The 17,227-nt window shown below is 40.6% G+C and overlaps 2 protein-coding genes and 1 long non-coding RNA gene across 3 annotated transcripts in view; all 3 read right to left on the bottom strand.

Moving 5' to 3' along the window:
• The window catches only part of igsf11 (immunoglobulin superfamily member 11), a 121,596-nt gene extending 117,857 nt beyond the window's left edge, over positions 1 to 3,739 (bottom strand). Inside the window, exon 1 of the mRNA XM_033630542.2 lies at positions 3,195 to 3,739. Coding sequence (XP_033486433.2) covers positions 3,195 to 3,255 — 61 coding nt within the window. The 5' untranslated portion in view covers positions 3,256 to 3,739. The remainder of the gene's footprint in view (positions 1 to 3,194) is intronic.
• A 5,553-nt stretch (positions 3,740 to 9,292) lies between these two features.
• LOC117260322 (uncharacterized) lies at positions 9,293 to 10,963 on the bottom strand. The gene is made up of 4 exons (XR_013491041.1): positions 10,869 to 10,963; positions 10,452 to 10,534; positions 9,967 to 10,116; positions 9,293 to 9,546 (listed from the first exon to the last, which is right to left on the bottom strand). It is a non-coding gene; the product is annotated as an uncharacterized LOC117260322 (long non-coding RNA).
• Positions 10,964 to 14,616: 3,653 nt separating this feature from the next.
• Positions 14,617 to 17,227, bottom strand: LOC117260081 (uncharacterized). The gene is made up of 4 exons (XM_033631961.2): positions 17,073 to 17,227; positions 16,736 to 16,821; positions 16,361 to 16,564; positions 14,617 to 15,286 (listed from the first exon to the last, which is right to left on the bottom strand). The coding sequence occupies exons 1-4, from the start codon at positions 17,092 to 17,094 to the stop codon at positions 15,281 to 15,283; spliced, it is 318 nt and encodes a 105-aa protein (XP_033487852.2). The 5' UTR covers positions 17,095 to 17,227; the 3' UTR covers positions 14,617 to 15,280.

The raw sequence follows: 17,227 nt of genomic DNA, 5'->3' as shown, positions 1-17,227 counted from the left end.
TTTTTACATTGAGAGGCATGCTCTAATTTGGATTCTAGGTGCATTACATTTTTTTAAACCGCAAGATCACCTGAGGTTACAAAAACTGAGAGTATGTACAAAGCTGTGCTGCTCTCTCCACCACATTTATTTAATCTTTTCAAAGTTCTTATCACTCTGCTCCCTCTCATTCCTCATTATCTTTGACTACCTGCAAATGTTGAAGAGGGAAATTAACTGAAAAAACAAGGCAGGGTAGAAACACACAGGCGAACATGCTTTTGTGATTTGCAGATACAATTGGACCTGCTGTACTTTCCAATATAGTCGTGAAATTTAGGTTTTCCACCACATTCAGCCCAGTTTTTACCTTTGCTTGCTACATAATTTCATAGCGGTACTTTGAACAGATCCTCAAAGGTTAACAAGCTCACAGAGAAAGTGGAGAAGGGAGCTGGTCTAAGTTCAGCTTTGATGCAGACGTGAATGCTCTGAATGTCAATGAGCTTAAGAAACACTCCATGTTGTCTTTCTTATTTATGCTCGAGTGCTCCTCATCCTCACTGGACTCTTCATTTCAAACATACAGGACACTGGGATGGAAGCCCGGAGGCTAATACAAACATTTCAATGTATGCAAATTTGAAATGCTCTACAAGATCTATTATGCAGACAGCCAAAACAAACAACAGTGGTTGCTCAAAAGTTCAGAGCCACCACCTCCGCTTGAATTTAATTTGCTGAATTGATTGGACCTCCAGATCGGTCCCTGCAACACCCTTGAGGGTTGTTCTGGGTGAATCGTTAAATCAGAGCATCATGGACAGAGCGGCTCTGTATTGGTATCGCCATGGGGGTTCGTTGTGACAACAGCAGAACCAATCCGTTTATTAGCATAGAGCCTCTACTGTTTATTCTTCTAACTGACACAAACTTTCTCCAAACGTTTAAAGCTTTGAACAGCCCAGCTTTTCTTGACTATATAGCTGCAAGATGCCTCTTTCTAATTGAGAGAAAAGGATACAATATTTATGCGTGACTTGGGAGGGTTGATGGTTGGAGAGGGCCATGACATGTCCTTTAACTAATGCTGAAAGTACAGACTTGGCAGTGGCTGACGCCTGTCCGGGCCACTTATGAATTTGACTTCCTGCTGTCATACTTGCTCATAGTTTTCTGCTTTTCAAAACTTTCCTCTTTTCACTTCTTTTTAACTGTTTAGTGTGCATCCACAGCAGCAAACAAATACCAGCCCACACGTACGTTGCATTCAAGCCAAAAAACACACTTTTTTTCATAAAGCTTCCAGAGATTTTGTCAAACATGTACACATGCGTGATATATATATCAAACTACTCAGGCCTCACTGTGTATTAATAACCCAAAACAATCTGGTGTCCGCTGACTTAAACAGATCAGAACAATCTAGTGACTCTGTCTGACATGCAAAAAGCGGAGGTCAGTACATGCAGCCAAAACAAGCAACCACAATCAATACTGACTTTGCTGCATCAGAATGTATTTATAGAAACACTGGCAGCTACCCACCAAGACACAAGAGGAAGAAAAACTGCCTAGCGAATGCAGCTTCTTTCTGAACAAGTTGGCTCGTTAATAGAGCCATTGAGCTCGTACACACTGAGCAGTTTGTTCTGTCTATAAAGTCATTTGTCGACTCAAACCTTCACTTATTGGGATGGCTGAGGATGAACGTGTGACTCACATGTGAAGCAAACCATTTTATCATAGAAAGGGTCAGACTGGTTAAATCTAATAAGCCTGACTGTGTGTCTGGTGTGTAACCCAGAGTAAAGCTGACAAGACACTATACAGCCACTCACTCCAGAGGTACACAGTGAAACAGGAGAGCAGCAGAGTGAAACACCTGGGCAATCAGGACTAAATTCAATCTCACACAATTGTTCTGTCCAAATTGACATGTCAGGCCAGTGTGTGTGTGTGTGTGTGTGTGTGTGTGTGTGCCTGCATGGTTCAGTGGAAATGCATCTTGTGTCCTGACATGAGGCTCTGAGGGGACTTGGCTGCCACTGTCGAGCATTTTTCTGCCCTGCTTTGCTGTTTTTCTGATAAACATTTGTACGCTATGCAAAAGAAAATAAAAATGATGAACCCATACATCTTCAACTTAAAGCTATTTACCAGCCTTGTTGTGCATTTTAAACATCATTATTCATCGGCCTGCATCACATTTGCATGAATACATTTGCAAATGATGCTCATTTACTGTGTCATTAATCTTTTCTGTAATGCTTTTCTATTCTTGTGAGTTTTGAACGTTATCTCCAAATGCTCTCCCAGAACTGAATCCTCTGATAGTATTTATATACATTTACTTGACAAATATCTCACACAAATTGTAAGTTTCAATATTTTGTGGGTGTTGTGTTACACAACAAAGACAAACTTCCAGTCACTCCAGATAGTTGTATTGTTGGACTACTGATATCAAAGCTGGGCTAAGAAGTAAAATAAGGTAATGGGCTTGCTATTTAGTGCCACAAACACACATAAACAGTACACATACAAGTCCCCACGGGAGAATTATAGGAGCCTATACAGTGATGCTCCTTTGGGGTTTTCCTCTCCTGAGCTGCCTGGTCACCATGCTTCACGTTAATCGGGCGGGTACCAGCGCAACCCTCAAACGTCTGCACCTTTTCTCTTCTAAACACAGACTCTCCAACTGTGCAACGTTTTAATGTGTATCGGTGGTGGTTGCATGAGTTAAAATAAAAAAGAAAAGAAACCGTAATTGTAGCGAGGCGACAGAGCGGTATCAGGCACCGCAGAGCGCATTATGGGTAAGATGTGCTCAATCAAAAGTGCTTTTGGGGAGAGAGGACATGGCGACTACTGGGGAAAAGTCATCCTAAATCGGTGCTTTAGTTTTTTTGTGGAAATGCCGGGGATTTGTCAGCTTGATCCAAACATACAGTATTAAGGAGGAGGAGGGGGGATCAAATGGATGTGGCACGCGCTCTTGGAGAGGAGAGGTTAATTCCGAATACATCTGTTTTTGCAGTGCTGATGCAGATGTATTGTAATAATGATTTGTACACGTGACAGAAAATATGTAAGGATTTTGAAATATTTTTCCTATAATCTATTATTATCATTATTATTATTATTATTATTATTATTAAAGGTGCACCGTGCTTAGAGTTAAGGACAGCCACACAAGTTAGACAACTTACCCTCCATGCAGAAAATGACCATCCAGGCTATCCATAGGTCCGAGTTATGAAACTTCACCATGGTTCGTAACTGTTCAGTGTCTGCTTCTCAGTTTTAGCCCAGTGCCTCCTTCTTTGAGAAATCTCAGCTCCGCTCACACTTTCCTTGGAGATAAGTAACTGTTCCTCCTAACGGAATGAGACATGAAAGCAGTCTGGGGGTTTTACGCAACGCACACCAGCGACTCTTCCCCCAAAACACATAAAATGTCCAAATGAGTATGAAATAATAAGACAGAGTACATTTCTGTCCAACGAGGACTCGTCCCTCCTTCGAGCGCTTTTTTACTCCTCCTTTCCTCCCGTTCTTTGGTAGCTGCTGGTCACTCCAAGACTATTTTCTTTCCTAGACCTTTCCAGTCAGTTTACGCACGCTTAGGAAAACTCAATGTCCACCTACTGGCGAAGCAAAATCTGTCGACTGTCGCTGAAAGTGACTTACAGACAGCTCAGAAACTGGCACTTTTTCCGTCCGCTTGGTGAGTCTCTCCAACGCGTCTTGTTGCGCTCCATGGTTTCTCAGCCGTTCTGCTGCGGCTGAGCGGACCTGGGAGCAAATTCCACAGCATTGCCAACAATACCACTTCCTGTAGGTGTTCTTCAAAATAAAACATCAGAGAATTATTGTCCCGAGGTGACAAAAGACGGTCAGACCGTCAGTCAGGGTTGAAGCAGTCCGCTTGTATATGCGTGCGCTCCCGGCACTTTCCTGCATTCATGTAGCCTAGCCTATAATTTCTCAACAATGACGGTTGAAAAACGAATAGGCAAGCAACTTAGTCTAGTGGATTTATTTTGCTAAGTCAATAAGAGTTAGAAAAAAACTTTCTTTAACAAACAATTGAGCTTAAATGCGAGTGTCTTCCTCTCCAAGGTGACACACACTGGAAAACAGTCTCCAGTCTACTCAGGCAGGATGAGCAGAACTGGATCACAGTAACCGAGATTGCGGGAACACACCTGAACCCTGTGTGCTTTTATTTTGTAGGTAAAATCTACCATGCTTCCTGTTTCAGTCTGAGTGTGTCAGTGCGGCTTGACGGCGTTCAGCGGCGGATGATTGAGATGAGCTCGAACCTGGCTGTTGCTGGGAGACCGCTGACGCCAGACGAAAGAGGGAGAGACAGACAGGCAGAGATAGAGACGTTCATGCCCTCCTGTGGCGCGATCACACAACGACGGCCAGAATAGAATAAGATAAAATAAGACAGGAGAGTTGCTCGATGATTTTAGCATCTTCACTTCTGACGGTATAAATTCATTTAAAAGACTGCCTTCATACAAGTTCTTGGGTAAATGGACTGATGACAAGCTTTCATTTTATGCACATTTTGCCACTCTAGTTAAGAAGGTTAAAGTGAAGATTGACTTTTATTTTAAAAATAAGTTTTACTTTCAATCCTAAGAAAAAAACTTGTGAAACCTACTTTTCTGTCTGTGATTTATTACAGTGACATATTGTATATCCTCCTGAGATCTCAGCTTTTGTTTGGTATGCATTTTTAATCTCTCCTAGCTATTTAGGATTAGTAGGATCTGATAAGTATAAAAAACTAATCATTGTAGACGATAATAAAGTCCTGTTAAGTCCCAATGTCCTCAAATGAGCTTATGATGAATTCCCAATATCTTCTAGTGAGTAGCCTACTTTTTAATTGAAAGCGTCTTAGCTTGTTACCGTTTCCAAAATTTGTAAAATCTGTTGGCATATCAAACTACAAACATTATTAATCATAAATAAACAAGTCTGAACCATTAAATGCGAGCAGGTTTTGTACTTCATCCACTTTTGTGACGGGATCAGCTGCAGACTGACTTGGCAGTGATGGCAGCCATCTTTTTTTTTATATGGATTAGTGTATTGTGGTTTTACTACCACTAGATGGGACAAAAAGTATCCATGAATGAGGACAACAGGTCTAAGTTCAGCATAAGCATAAGGTGCTGTAAACGCCAAATGTAATGTGGGTCTCAGGAGAATATGCATGCAACCTCCTCCATTTTTCCTTCAACAACAAACACACATGGTTGTGTTTAGGCAACAAAACCACATGGTTAAGAACAGGGTTTGGCTTTAGAATTTTACAGTATGCAAGCACCGCTCTCTTGGGTCAAAGTCGGTGTTTGTTGGACCCCTTCAGCCCACCTCAGTCGGACTTTAGCCACGGTAACTTTCAGTCTTGTCCCACCACATTTCCCCCTGAGGCCGCTGGTGCAGTTAAACTATAACAGCAACCGGCCACATATCATGCCAATGTTAAAGGATGCCTTTTTTTTGTTGGTTTCTGACGCCGCAAGCCACTGCCCAAGCGCCGGATTTCAACGACTTCCGAGTGAGACTGGGCTCTTTTATCAGATCTGGGGAAAACAACATTCTCCTACTGGGCATCATAAAGAATGTGGTGACAGAGACATGTGCTTGTTTTTCTTGAGAGGCCACTATCTTTTTGATAGTTGTTGTTTTATGGTGGATTTTTGTGTTGTATGTTGTATATATTGCATTTTAAAAGTGGTTTGATTGGCTGATACCTCGGCCAGGTCTCTCATGTAAAAGAGATTCCAATCTCAATGAGACTTCCTGGTCCCATTGCTTCCTGGTCTTCCTGTTTTAGAATACTAAAATAGAATAGGATTGAATATATTTGTTAACCTAATCTTTATAGTGACTATGTGCACTTTTAACATTCTATAGTACATAATAAGTTATATATATAATCATTAATATAGCATATTAGACACAAGACTGCATAGTTCTGCTGTGTAGGAAAAAGGGTTTTAATTTCCTGCCTTATTGCTGCTAGAATTCATCAGCCTCTCTGATGGTTGTTTCTATATTAGGCCCTTCATTCTGAGTCATTTTCATAATTTGTAATGTAAATATCAGTGCAGCGTCACTGCAGCACAGATGAGACTTTCACTCAGGTGAGTGTGTTACACAGTTCAAGTCTGTCACACATCAGAGGAAAGAAACACGGCACAAACAACACAGACCGCAGACAAACTGTATGAAGACAGTGGCATCTCTTTGTGTGTGAAACAAACTAAAATGCCTTCTTCTGAATGTATTGATCTAAAGAATCAAAGCATAGCATGTCATTTTGTAACAAGAAAGTAATGTGACTGTTAGGAGTGACTGTCGGCTAAAGGAACTATGCAGTGATTAAAAGAGCCAGCTGAGGAGACTGTATCAAACAACCTGTGTTCAGGCTCTGATCGACTGACCACACTCAGCTCACCCCAGCACTAAACAGCTGCTTCTATCTTCTCTACCTCACCTTATATCTGGTCGCAGCGCAGTTTGTTCACCGAAAAAAGCATCCAAACATCAAAAGAGAAACACTCTGACTGAAGTATTTCTGAATTTTCTCCCCTAATTTGATCTTTGAGACTCTGAGAAAGTGAAAATCACAGGAAAAGACGTGACAAGGGCAGTGTCCTACATATCAACACATTCATCCATCCATCTCTCCCTCCATCTTTTCTTCTGCCCTGAAGCTGTTGGAAGAAATTCACAGATGTTTAGCTGTCACTGCAGAAATCAGGTACAAGACAGAGGATGTTAAGCGTGCCCCGGGGGCCTTCACATCCCTCTCTTTCTTCATCCCTCACTCACTCTCTTTTCTGTCTGAACTTTGAACTTTTCTCATATGCAACCTCAGCCCTCTCCCTGAAAGGGTCACACCACTTTTGTGATACTGCATTCAAACACATTGCATCAGCGAAAACAACATCCAGTGCACCGGGTCAAATCTTAAAAAGTCTGAAGCGGCTCACAGTGTTTGGTGTTACAGGATACCTGGAGGAGGTCTCTGCTGTCACCGTAGGACAGATTGGCTTCATGGAGCACGACATTTAAAGCTTCAGGCATTTCTGAATTAAAGGCACTCTGGGACACTGCATGTATAAGGTTCAGTTTGTGAAATGCATTCATGCATACCCTTTTTGTAGCATATGTTGCTGTTGCTTTTCATTTTTGGCTACATATTTAACTTACCAGAGCTGCAACTAACGATTATTTTCATTATCCTTTACTCTGCTTTTAATTATTAGTGTCTTAAATTTGTCGGAAAACAGCAAAATAAATAACTATTTAACCCCAATAATTACCTCTTTATATTGCATGTTATGTCTGACCACTATTTGAGACCAGCAAACAACAAAAATGGCTGTGTTTTAACGAGTCACTGCTGTGTTTCCAGCTGCTTTTTACAGTAGGTGTTTTGCAGCGAGCCCTCGGCAGGGACAGTGGCACGAAAAGTGGTTGTTTCATACAGATGTATCACTGCTTTTCCTGGGATTGTGCCCCCCCAAAACCAGGTTAAGATTTACGGTTATTTAGCCACATGTTAATGTAAGTGTTATTGAAAGTTTGAGCACATCTAATACACAATAACATGCAAATATAATGTGTCCGTGGTTTGCAGAAATGTACAATGCCAACATTTTTCTGGGGATCAGGTTGGACCAACGCTCTGAAACTGAAATATACTCACTTCAGTAGAGTACAAGATAAAGAAACATTGCAAATACTCACACTTGAGAAGCTGGAACTAGGAAATGTTTGGTATCCTTCCCTAAAAAATAGTGTTTTTTTTATAGCAACTTAATCACTGGTGATTGCACCTGTTTGATAACCTCAACTGCTCTGCAGTGTAGACAGAGGTTTGCTGCTGTTTCCATTTACCAGAAGCTACGCACAACTGCAGATGGCACAAGTGATTTTCTGAGTCAGATGGCAGAAGCAAGACAACATCAAAAGGAAGCAAATGTGCAAAGTCACGACAATGTACAACAGTCAGGAAATATATCAAAAGGATAACAACAACATGTCATTCTGCAAAGAGACACACCCTTTTCGCACAAATAAACCCTCATACGTGAATGTTGCTGTAAATCATCCACTGATTTCTCCCTTCAATATTCCCAAAAATAAAATAAAGGTCTCAACATGATGGATGGGTTAAATTGGGTCTCTTCAGCAGCTGACGAAAGATGCATGCTTGATTTATTATTGATTCCCTTCTGAAAACGCTCCATTTTTCCTTTTTTTTCTGCACCCCCATAAAAGATTCAAAAGATCTGAAGGAGATCCTCAATGCTAAATGTTGTAATCTTCCTCTCCTGTCAGTCCAGGCTGGAGTTCACGACAACTGGAATATTGATGTCAGGTGAACGAGCGATCCTTTGTTTAGTGCTGCAGCAAGTACTTTGGAGTTGTTGAGATGCCTTACTTTCTCTCCAAGGATATTTTTGTTGTTGTTGTTTTTGAGATCAGTTCAACCTGAACCAACACACTCTGTGTAACTGTGAATATATGTGCTCAAGTTCTGCACTTGGATACAATTTTTGAGGAACTTTACTTGAATATTTCCAAGTTAAACCGTCCTCTGCTTCTATTGCTGTTACACCTCAGAAGGAAATGCAGTACTTTCTTTACTGCAATACATTTATCTGTTTGTTGTAGTTACTTTGCAGGTTAAAATCTTTCCCATACAACATTAATCTCATTAAATATGATGTATTTTTACATGCATTTTAAATGAATGTGCATCAAGGCCTACATTTTAAAATGCTGCTACTGAAGAGGGTCCTTCAAAATCAGCACTTTTACTCAACACTTACAGTACTTTTGACTTCTTTATTTTTGTTTAAGTGAGAATTTAAATGTTGAACTTTTATGGCATTTTTACACTTTGGTATTTCTGGTTTTACTCAAGGATCTAAATAATTCCTCCTCTGGTTCACTGACACCTGCTGACTGTGATGTCTCAGGTCAAATAGAAGACTTTGCAGCCATTACACATTCTCAATAGTTTATGTCCAAAACAACTACATAAAAATTTGACGCCAATCCATATAAAAAAGATACGAAATTATAATATTTATTTATCTATAGAGAATCCATTTCTGTTTTGTAATTTAAAAAAGTGGAAGAACTCAATTACAGTGACACACAACAACATTATCTGTATTTATTTCTGTGCACTCTTTAAAATAAAACTGCTTTTATCTTCTCCATAGACTTTAAACTGACTTTAAAAAGAGATAACACTGCCATCTTGTGGTGAAGAAAACACTTTAATTGACATAGGGAGAGAAGAAATCCTGTAAGCATGTTGTTGTCAGAACATTATCTTTAATGGATCAGGAGATTTGTTTAAACAAGAAGACCGACATGCTTCGGTGACAACAATGAAAGGACCGTATGAAAAAGTGGTACCACTGCACACTCAACCACACACACAGTCATCCTGTAGAGCAGCAGAGCATAAGAGGCGAACAGGGCAGTCCGGTCCTCCATGAAGCATCACTCCTGAAATAACAAGGACAATGTTGTTACTGAATGGATCAGTGGATTATTACGAACATGTTTAGTGCTACGGCTCCTTCTTGTTGTGGAAGCAGCATGAGACATAATAGACACCAAGATGAAGCATTAATGGCATTGATCAAACCATGACTGCAGTCTTGTCATTTTGCTTAGTCATCTCCATGGAAAATGTATAATTCATACAAATATAATGCGCTTGACAAACACAGGAGGGCGTGGTGTGTCACGTCCGATCAAAACTGGCACTACTGGAAAGACCAGTTGTGGATGTTCAAGTGCACAAATGAGCCGATGATTCAAAACTCCAACACATTAAGGCCTAGTTCACTAGAGTAAAGGTATTCTATGTTAAAAAATAAATTAGGAAGAGATCTTTAAAGAAGAAAACAATATTAGGCCTACCTCATCACTGCTTGAGGAGGATGAAGATGAGGAAGATGAGGTGCCTGATTTTTTTCCATCCTTATTTTCACCTCTGTTCTTCTTCTCTCCAGACTTGTGCTTGTGCTTTTTGTCTTTGTCCTTACAGTCGCCCTTGTCCTTGCAGTGTTCCTAAAAAGAAAGCAAAAGTTGACTTTGAAAAAAATCATGTGTTGGATGAGTCTTAGGGTTGTGTTTGAGTCGTGGAGTAAGAATTCTGTGTATTGTGCCGAAGAGCTGGCAGCAAGAGGGCACAGATAAAGCAGGTTTACCAGAGAGGCAACTGTTTGGCCTTGCTGTCAAAATATAGACAGCTAAAATCACAAGTAGAGTCACACTACGAGCACATCTGATGTTATGGACACATTCTCCCTTGCACTTCTTGATTTTCTCTTCATTTTTACAAGCTGCAAACATGGAACACCACAGGTATGTACTACCTGAGCATATTCATATAAAGCTCCTACCTTGTCCTTATCCTTCTTTTCCTTCTTGTCCCAGAACCACTCAGTCTTCTGAGCAGAATCCTTCTGCACCATTTCTTCTTTACCTGCACACAGGAAAAGCATGGTTAGTATCAGGTTAGAATAAATGTGATTTAAACATCTTAATTATCATCACTATGAATCTTAGAGACAATAGCAACCTCTTTACATAGCTACAAATCAAATACACTTTGCTGGGACTATCTTTGCCTTCGCATTTTGATTTTGTCTCCGTATGGTTATCTTATTCTTATTAAGCTGTCTGGCAGAAAACTTTACCCCCAAAACCCCTGTTGCACTCAGTTACCATGACTTTAAAATGTATCTGAATTCAACAGAGACAAGCATCAACCTTACAGTCTTTCTTATTAAATACAGTCAAAGTAAATTTAAGCCTACCTGACATTGTGACTCCTGCTCGTGAACTGTCCCAAACAAGTGAGCACAAACACTCACACACAGGAAACCTGGATCAGCTGCACTTAAACCACGCCCCCCAGCCACAGCTCCAGCTGGATGGCCTCACAGAAATCCATTTATTTCAGGACACATACTTTCACGTGCAGACGGGGTGATCAGAGTTACCTGCGTAGTGGCATGTCTGAGCAGGACATACTTTAGTGTTGTGTGAATAACTACAGGCATTTATTACATTTAAATGGTAGTTAATTAGGCGGCACCCTGTTGATTACAGCTTGTAAAGGATAACTTACTATACAGGCAGGCAAGAAAATACCACCGCAGACGGTCACAACTTTGTGTATATGAGGTCAGGTCATAATCGCCTGTTTAACACCTTCTTCAATCCAATCATCCACAGAGAGCAGGGGTTCTCATCATTTTGATGACTGAATGCCATTTTAGTTACTTTTACATTACTTTTTTTATGACAAACTTTACTACAACTTGTTTTCACCAGTTCTGGATTATGGTGATCTGTTGCACATGAATGCATCTACACATCATTATCACATGTCAGATACTGCACATCATAGTGCACTGAGATTTGTTACAAATCATAAAGCCCTCACTCATCACTGTGCGCTTTATTCCAGGGCTGGTTCTTTGACCTTTCGTAGGCTCAGTCACTGGTATTTGTTCATTTATAAAGCCACACTGGGTAAACTCCCTTCGTACATTTGTACTTTGATTGAACAGAGATCTGAACGTAGCTACAGTCTGAGATCTCAAGATTTAGTTTTGTTGTCTGTTCCTAGTGCACAGACCGAGCTTACTTAAGTAAAAGTATTAACACCAGTGTGAATGCTCAAAATTAAGAGGCAGTCATAATGCAGGACGGCCCTTTTAAGGGTGTTTTAATATAAAACACTGATCTTTTATCACCCCTACATTATTGTATAAAAAGCATTTGAAAGTGAGCTGATCCAGGTGGAGCTGATTTCAACTATTTAATGATCATAATGTGTTTTGCACTGCAAGTAAATATCCATCCTACAAAGTCATCATTAAATAGATATTGAGTCCTAAAATGGCTTTTTGGTAAAATAAGTGAACAAATCTGCCACTCTAGTCAAATTACAACAACCTGTTTCTGACAGAAAACAACTTGTTGCAAGATTCATTTCGAAATTAGTGTGAGAATGTTGAAAAATAAGTGATTGCTGTTTTTGAATCAAGAAAAATGTCACCTTAGTCCAGGAAATCCATTAAACTACTGACTTTTATTAAAAGAAGTTGAATTATCTCACTGCAATGGCCGATATTTGCAGTGTTTACACTGTTCAAAATATTAATCTACGAAGTAACTCAAGCAATCACTTACATGTAGTGAAGTAAATATTTCTCTCAGTATAGAGTAGCACAAAATGGAAACACTTAAGTAAAGTACAAGTACCTCAAAATGACACTTACAGCTGCAGTACCTCAGCAAATGTACTTAGTTACTTTCCACCATTTTTAATCTTGATCTACTTAAATCATAGTATTTTTCATTATTGACATCGTGTCATTGCGGTTGCCTGGGAAGACGGGTGTGACTGCATCCAATTGTGTTTTTTTAATGATAAAAAAAGGGGAACGGTTTGCACTTCATACGTCTAACAATGCAAACAAAAGGTAGAGAATGTAGAACAGCTTGTATGTTGTGTCATATGATTACCACTGTTTGGTATTACAGGACCTGAAGGAGCTCTCTGGTGTCACTCGAGGGCAGATTGGCTTCACAAAGCACAGCATTTAAAACCTTTATAAGAATAAGGCTGGAGCCTATCCCAGCTGACGTTGGTAAAGAGGCGGGGTACACGACACAGGACAGGTCACCAGACTATCACAGGGCTGACACATAGAGACAGACAACCATTTATGCTCACTTTCAAACGTAAGGGCAATTTAGAGTCGCCAGTTAACCTGCATGTATTTGGACTGTGGGAGAAAACCCACGCTGACACAGGGAGATCATGCAAACTCCGCACAGAAGGGTTACCCACCCCGGGTTCAAACCAGGACTCTCTAACTGTGATGCACCAATGCTAATCACTGCACCACCATGCCAACAAATAAACATATCCTCTCATTAAATATGATGCATTTGCCGAGTATGAAATCATATAGCACATCTGCTGTTTGTTGTTTACATAGTCTCTTTTCATTAGTTTGCTGATTTGACTTGAATCAATTTGTCTTTATGATTCGTGCCATGCAGCTGCACTGGGCTCACAGCAGCAGTAGGGATGGTTTGGATGATTTGCAGGCCCAGAGTCATCCAGCTGTCGAGGTAAAAACTGAGCTAAATTTGGTGGAAAACATACATTTAATAACAACGTATAGCAGCTCCAATAATAAATCTGCAAATCACCCAAACTGTGTTTATTTGTGTTTCTATTGCAACCTCAAAGCTGCTTTTTGTCCCAGCTTTTCTCTTCAACATTCAACATTTAAACTTGATTAGAGAAAAAAATCCTGCAAGCATTTTGTTGGCAGAACATTTACTCCAGTTGAGACAAGCCCAGCATGTTTCTGTGACACACACACACACACACACACACACACACTGCAATCTTCTTTTAAAAAAAGAAAAGAAATACATCTTCATTATCCTCCTGAGACCCTGTGTCCTCATGAGGACATCTCATTTTGGGTTTAGTTGACCTTATACCTCATTCTGCTTCACTCAGACCGGTTGTCCTCATTCGTGGACACTTTTTTGTCCCATCTAGTGGCCCTGGCAGAACGCCAAGTAGATGATCAACCTTGACTATTGAGAGGAAGTAAAGCCTAGTTTACATTACACGATTTTCACTGCGATTTTGAAGTCGCAGAGGATCTTGAGAGCCACCTTGGGTCGGAGGTGAGTCGATGACGAGTCCTCATGTGTGAACAAGCCTACGAGCAAGTTGCCCCCTCGTCTGAGGCTGGTACTGGATATCTGGCATGCTAGAAAACTGGAGAAGGCTGACACGACTGACAAAGAGCATCAACCAATGAGAGGCGGGATATATCCCACGTCAGCATGCAGGAGGATGGGAGAACTTGCCATGTCCGCTTATTAGCCCCGACTTTGGGCTTGTTTCTAAAGTGGAGTTGCTTATTTGGGCTTGCTCTCTAAACGTTGCCTTTCTCTATATATAACCAACCACTTCTTTTGGGCTTGTTTCCATAGCCCTGGTTGCTTGTTTCTCTCCCAAGATCTGGCAACACTGACAAGCCGGCAAGCACCAACAATGGCGGCGCCCACAGGATCACGGGGAGTGCGTTGTGTTTGGACCCAGGCCCTGGAGGCAGATCTGATTCAACACTGGGAAGAATATCCATGCCTTTACGCTGTGTCGTCTCCAAGTTTGGTGACGTCACCACGTTATCTGGGGCTCTGTCGGTGAGGGCTCGGTGGAGAAATCTTGTGGTGTGCACACACAGGTCGTAACACAGTTGGCGAGACTCCCGCTGACAGAAACACACGTCGCCAAAGGACACTCAAACACTCAAAAGATTACAATAGTCTCCCCGTCGCAACATCAGGGTGAAAATCGTGTAATGTGAACTAGACTTAAATTGTAACAAGTTTTCCATCGGTGAACATGCAGAAGGATAATTGGCACAACACAATAATCCATGTAAAAACATGATGGCAGCCACCTCTGTCAGTCTGCAGCAGATCCCGACACAAAAGTGGACAAGATACAAAACCTGATCAGATTTTATGGTTGAAACTTGTTTATTCATGATTCATAATGTGTTTGCAGTTTGATATGGAATACACATGTGACTAATTTCAGTCACACTAACAAGCTAAGATGCTGGCACTCAGGAAGTACTCATTTGAGAACACTGGGACTTAATTATCATTGACAATGTTTAGTTTTTTCATACAAATCGAGTCCTACTGATCTCAAATAGCGAGGAGAAAATAAAAATGCATACCAAACAAAAGTTCAGGTCTCAGGAGGTTATCAATGTTAACAATAAACAAATCAGAAAACCAGAACTATACAATGACAGTATATACTATATATTATGCATAATTCTTTTTTTTTATTACAAGCAGTGATTTATATCATATTGACTATAATGATCTACTGGTGCCTACTGTGGCTGTGCTTCATCTTAAATTTAAATACTTCATCTTTATGATTATGATTGATGCTCATTAGCTGTTGTGGTGCCCCCTCCAGGACTTGATGCCCTCAGTGCAGTGTGTGATATGCATGTAGGTAGCGCCAGCACTGGTGACACCAGTGAAAGGACACTAAGAAAATGAAGTAGGCGTGTTACTGTACACTACAACCACACAGTCATTTTGTCAATAGATAAGATCATAAGAGGCTAACAGCGTGGTCCGGAGCTCCCAGGATGCATCACTCCTGAAATGACAAGAAGGACATCGCTGTTACTGCAGAATGGATCCATGATTTATTAAACATCTTAAGTATGCTCCGTCTGATCTTCAGTGTGTGAGTCATTGTGGCAGCAGCAGCCATAACAAACACCAAAATGACGTTCATTTTTGGAGCAGGAATGTTATTGTGTCTAATCAGACCATGACTGTGGTGTGTTCACTTTGCTTCAGTCATTTGCATGGGAAATATAACTCACACAAATGTGACCAACGTGTTGTTGTTGTTTCCTCTGAGCAGAGCTGCAACAACACCAAAGACTTCAACCCAAATGTGATGTGATAGTAAAAACTGCTCTGAAGATTAAAAAATTAATCTGCCGATCTGGAATTGTTTTTTATGTGACAATAGTGTAAGCTACGTGTCACATCTGATCACTGCTGGTCAGACCTGTTGTGGATGTTCTGTGTGCATCGTCGAGCTGATAATTCATTCGCCAACCTTTGAAACGAGGTGTGACAGGTATGTTACCTGGTGAGCTGCATCTTATCGCGCTCTTTGATAAAAAGTCTGAGAACTACAAACTACAGAAGTGCAAAGTGGGAACACTTTCACAAATTGAGAACTGAGGGGAAATAAAAGTTGATCTGTGTGCCGAAAGTCCAACGATAACTACAAGAACTTTATTTATCCTGAAGGAAATTCCTGTGCCAGAGAATGCTTCAAATTACAGTAACACTAAGTCAACCAGGGGGTTCCCCAGGTCAGGCTCACTCACTGTGCCCAGTTTTAGAACAACAGAGTGTTAAATATCTGGCAAAATATACAAATCCACGAGTTATAAGTGTTTTCAAGGAACAAAATGAAAAACCAGTGCCTAATTGAGCAACAATAGGAGTTCGATAACAACATCAGTCACAAAAAATGAACTAAAATGGTGGAAAAAGCAAAGTGCACCTGATAATCAATGTTGTATTAATGTGATACAGCAATGAGAAGTAGTATTGCACATGATTGAGAAAATGATAATGCACCTTTTTATATTTTAAGAATAATTAGCAAGAGATCTCTAAAACAAACATACTGCAGCATTTGGCCTACCTCATCACTGCTGGAGGATGAAGATGAGGAGGAGGATGAACCGCCCTCCTTCTTTTCCTTTTTCTTCTTCCCATGTTTGTCATGTTTATCATGTTTATCATGTTTGTCCTTGGACTTGTGCTTTTTTTTAGACTTGTCCTTGCATCCAGACTTGTCCTTACTCCCGGACTTGTCCTTACATCCAGACGTGTCCTTGTGGTCTCCCTAAAAAAAAAAAATCCAAAAGTTGACTTTGAATAAATTGTTGTGTTGGATTAGTCTTTACAGAAGCAGATTTACCAGAGAAGCAACTGTTTGGCTTTGCTGTCAAACAGTAAACAGCAGACTGACACCACAGGTATGTACCACATGCACATATTAAAACAAAGCTCCTACCTTCTCCTTCTTCTTATCCTTGTTCCACAATGACCACTCATCCTTTTGAGCTTCGTCCTTCTTCACCTCACTTTCCCCACCCAGAGCTGCACACATGCAAAACGTGGTTAGCAGATTTTATTTGTATCAGGTTAGAATGAATGTGGTTTTAAAATCTGAATTATTGTCACTAAAAATGTGGAGTACATCTAGCTACGGATCAAATACACTTTGCTGGGACTGTCGGGAGCAAAACTTCCCCTAAAAATGCCTGTTGCTCGGTTACCAAGACTTGAGACAAACATCAACATTCAAGCTCTCCCTCCTAAATACAGAATCAGAGTGAATTTAACCTTACCTTGTGTCAGATCGAAAGACATCGTGATTCCTCCAAGCGCTTTTCCAAACAAGTGAGTTCAGAAAGTCAAAAGCAGGAAACATGGATTAAACCGCACCTACACCACGCGACCTGACATAAGCCACGCCCCCAACCGCTGCTCAGCTGAGTTAATA

The sequence above is a fragment of the Epinephelus lanceolatus genome, chromosome 4 (genome assembly GCF_041903045.1).
Source record: "Epinephelus lanceolatus isolate andai-2023 chromosome 4, ASM4190304v1, whole genome shotgun sequence".
NCBI lineage: Eukaryota > Metazoa > Chordata > Actinopteri > Perciformes > Serranidae > Epinephelus > Epinephelus lanceolatus.
Note: the sequence above shows the minus strand (reverse complement) of the source record. Positions and strands in the feature narration are given on the sequence as shown.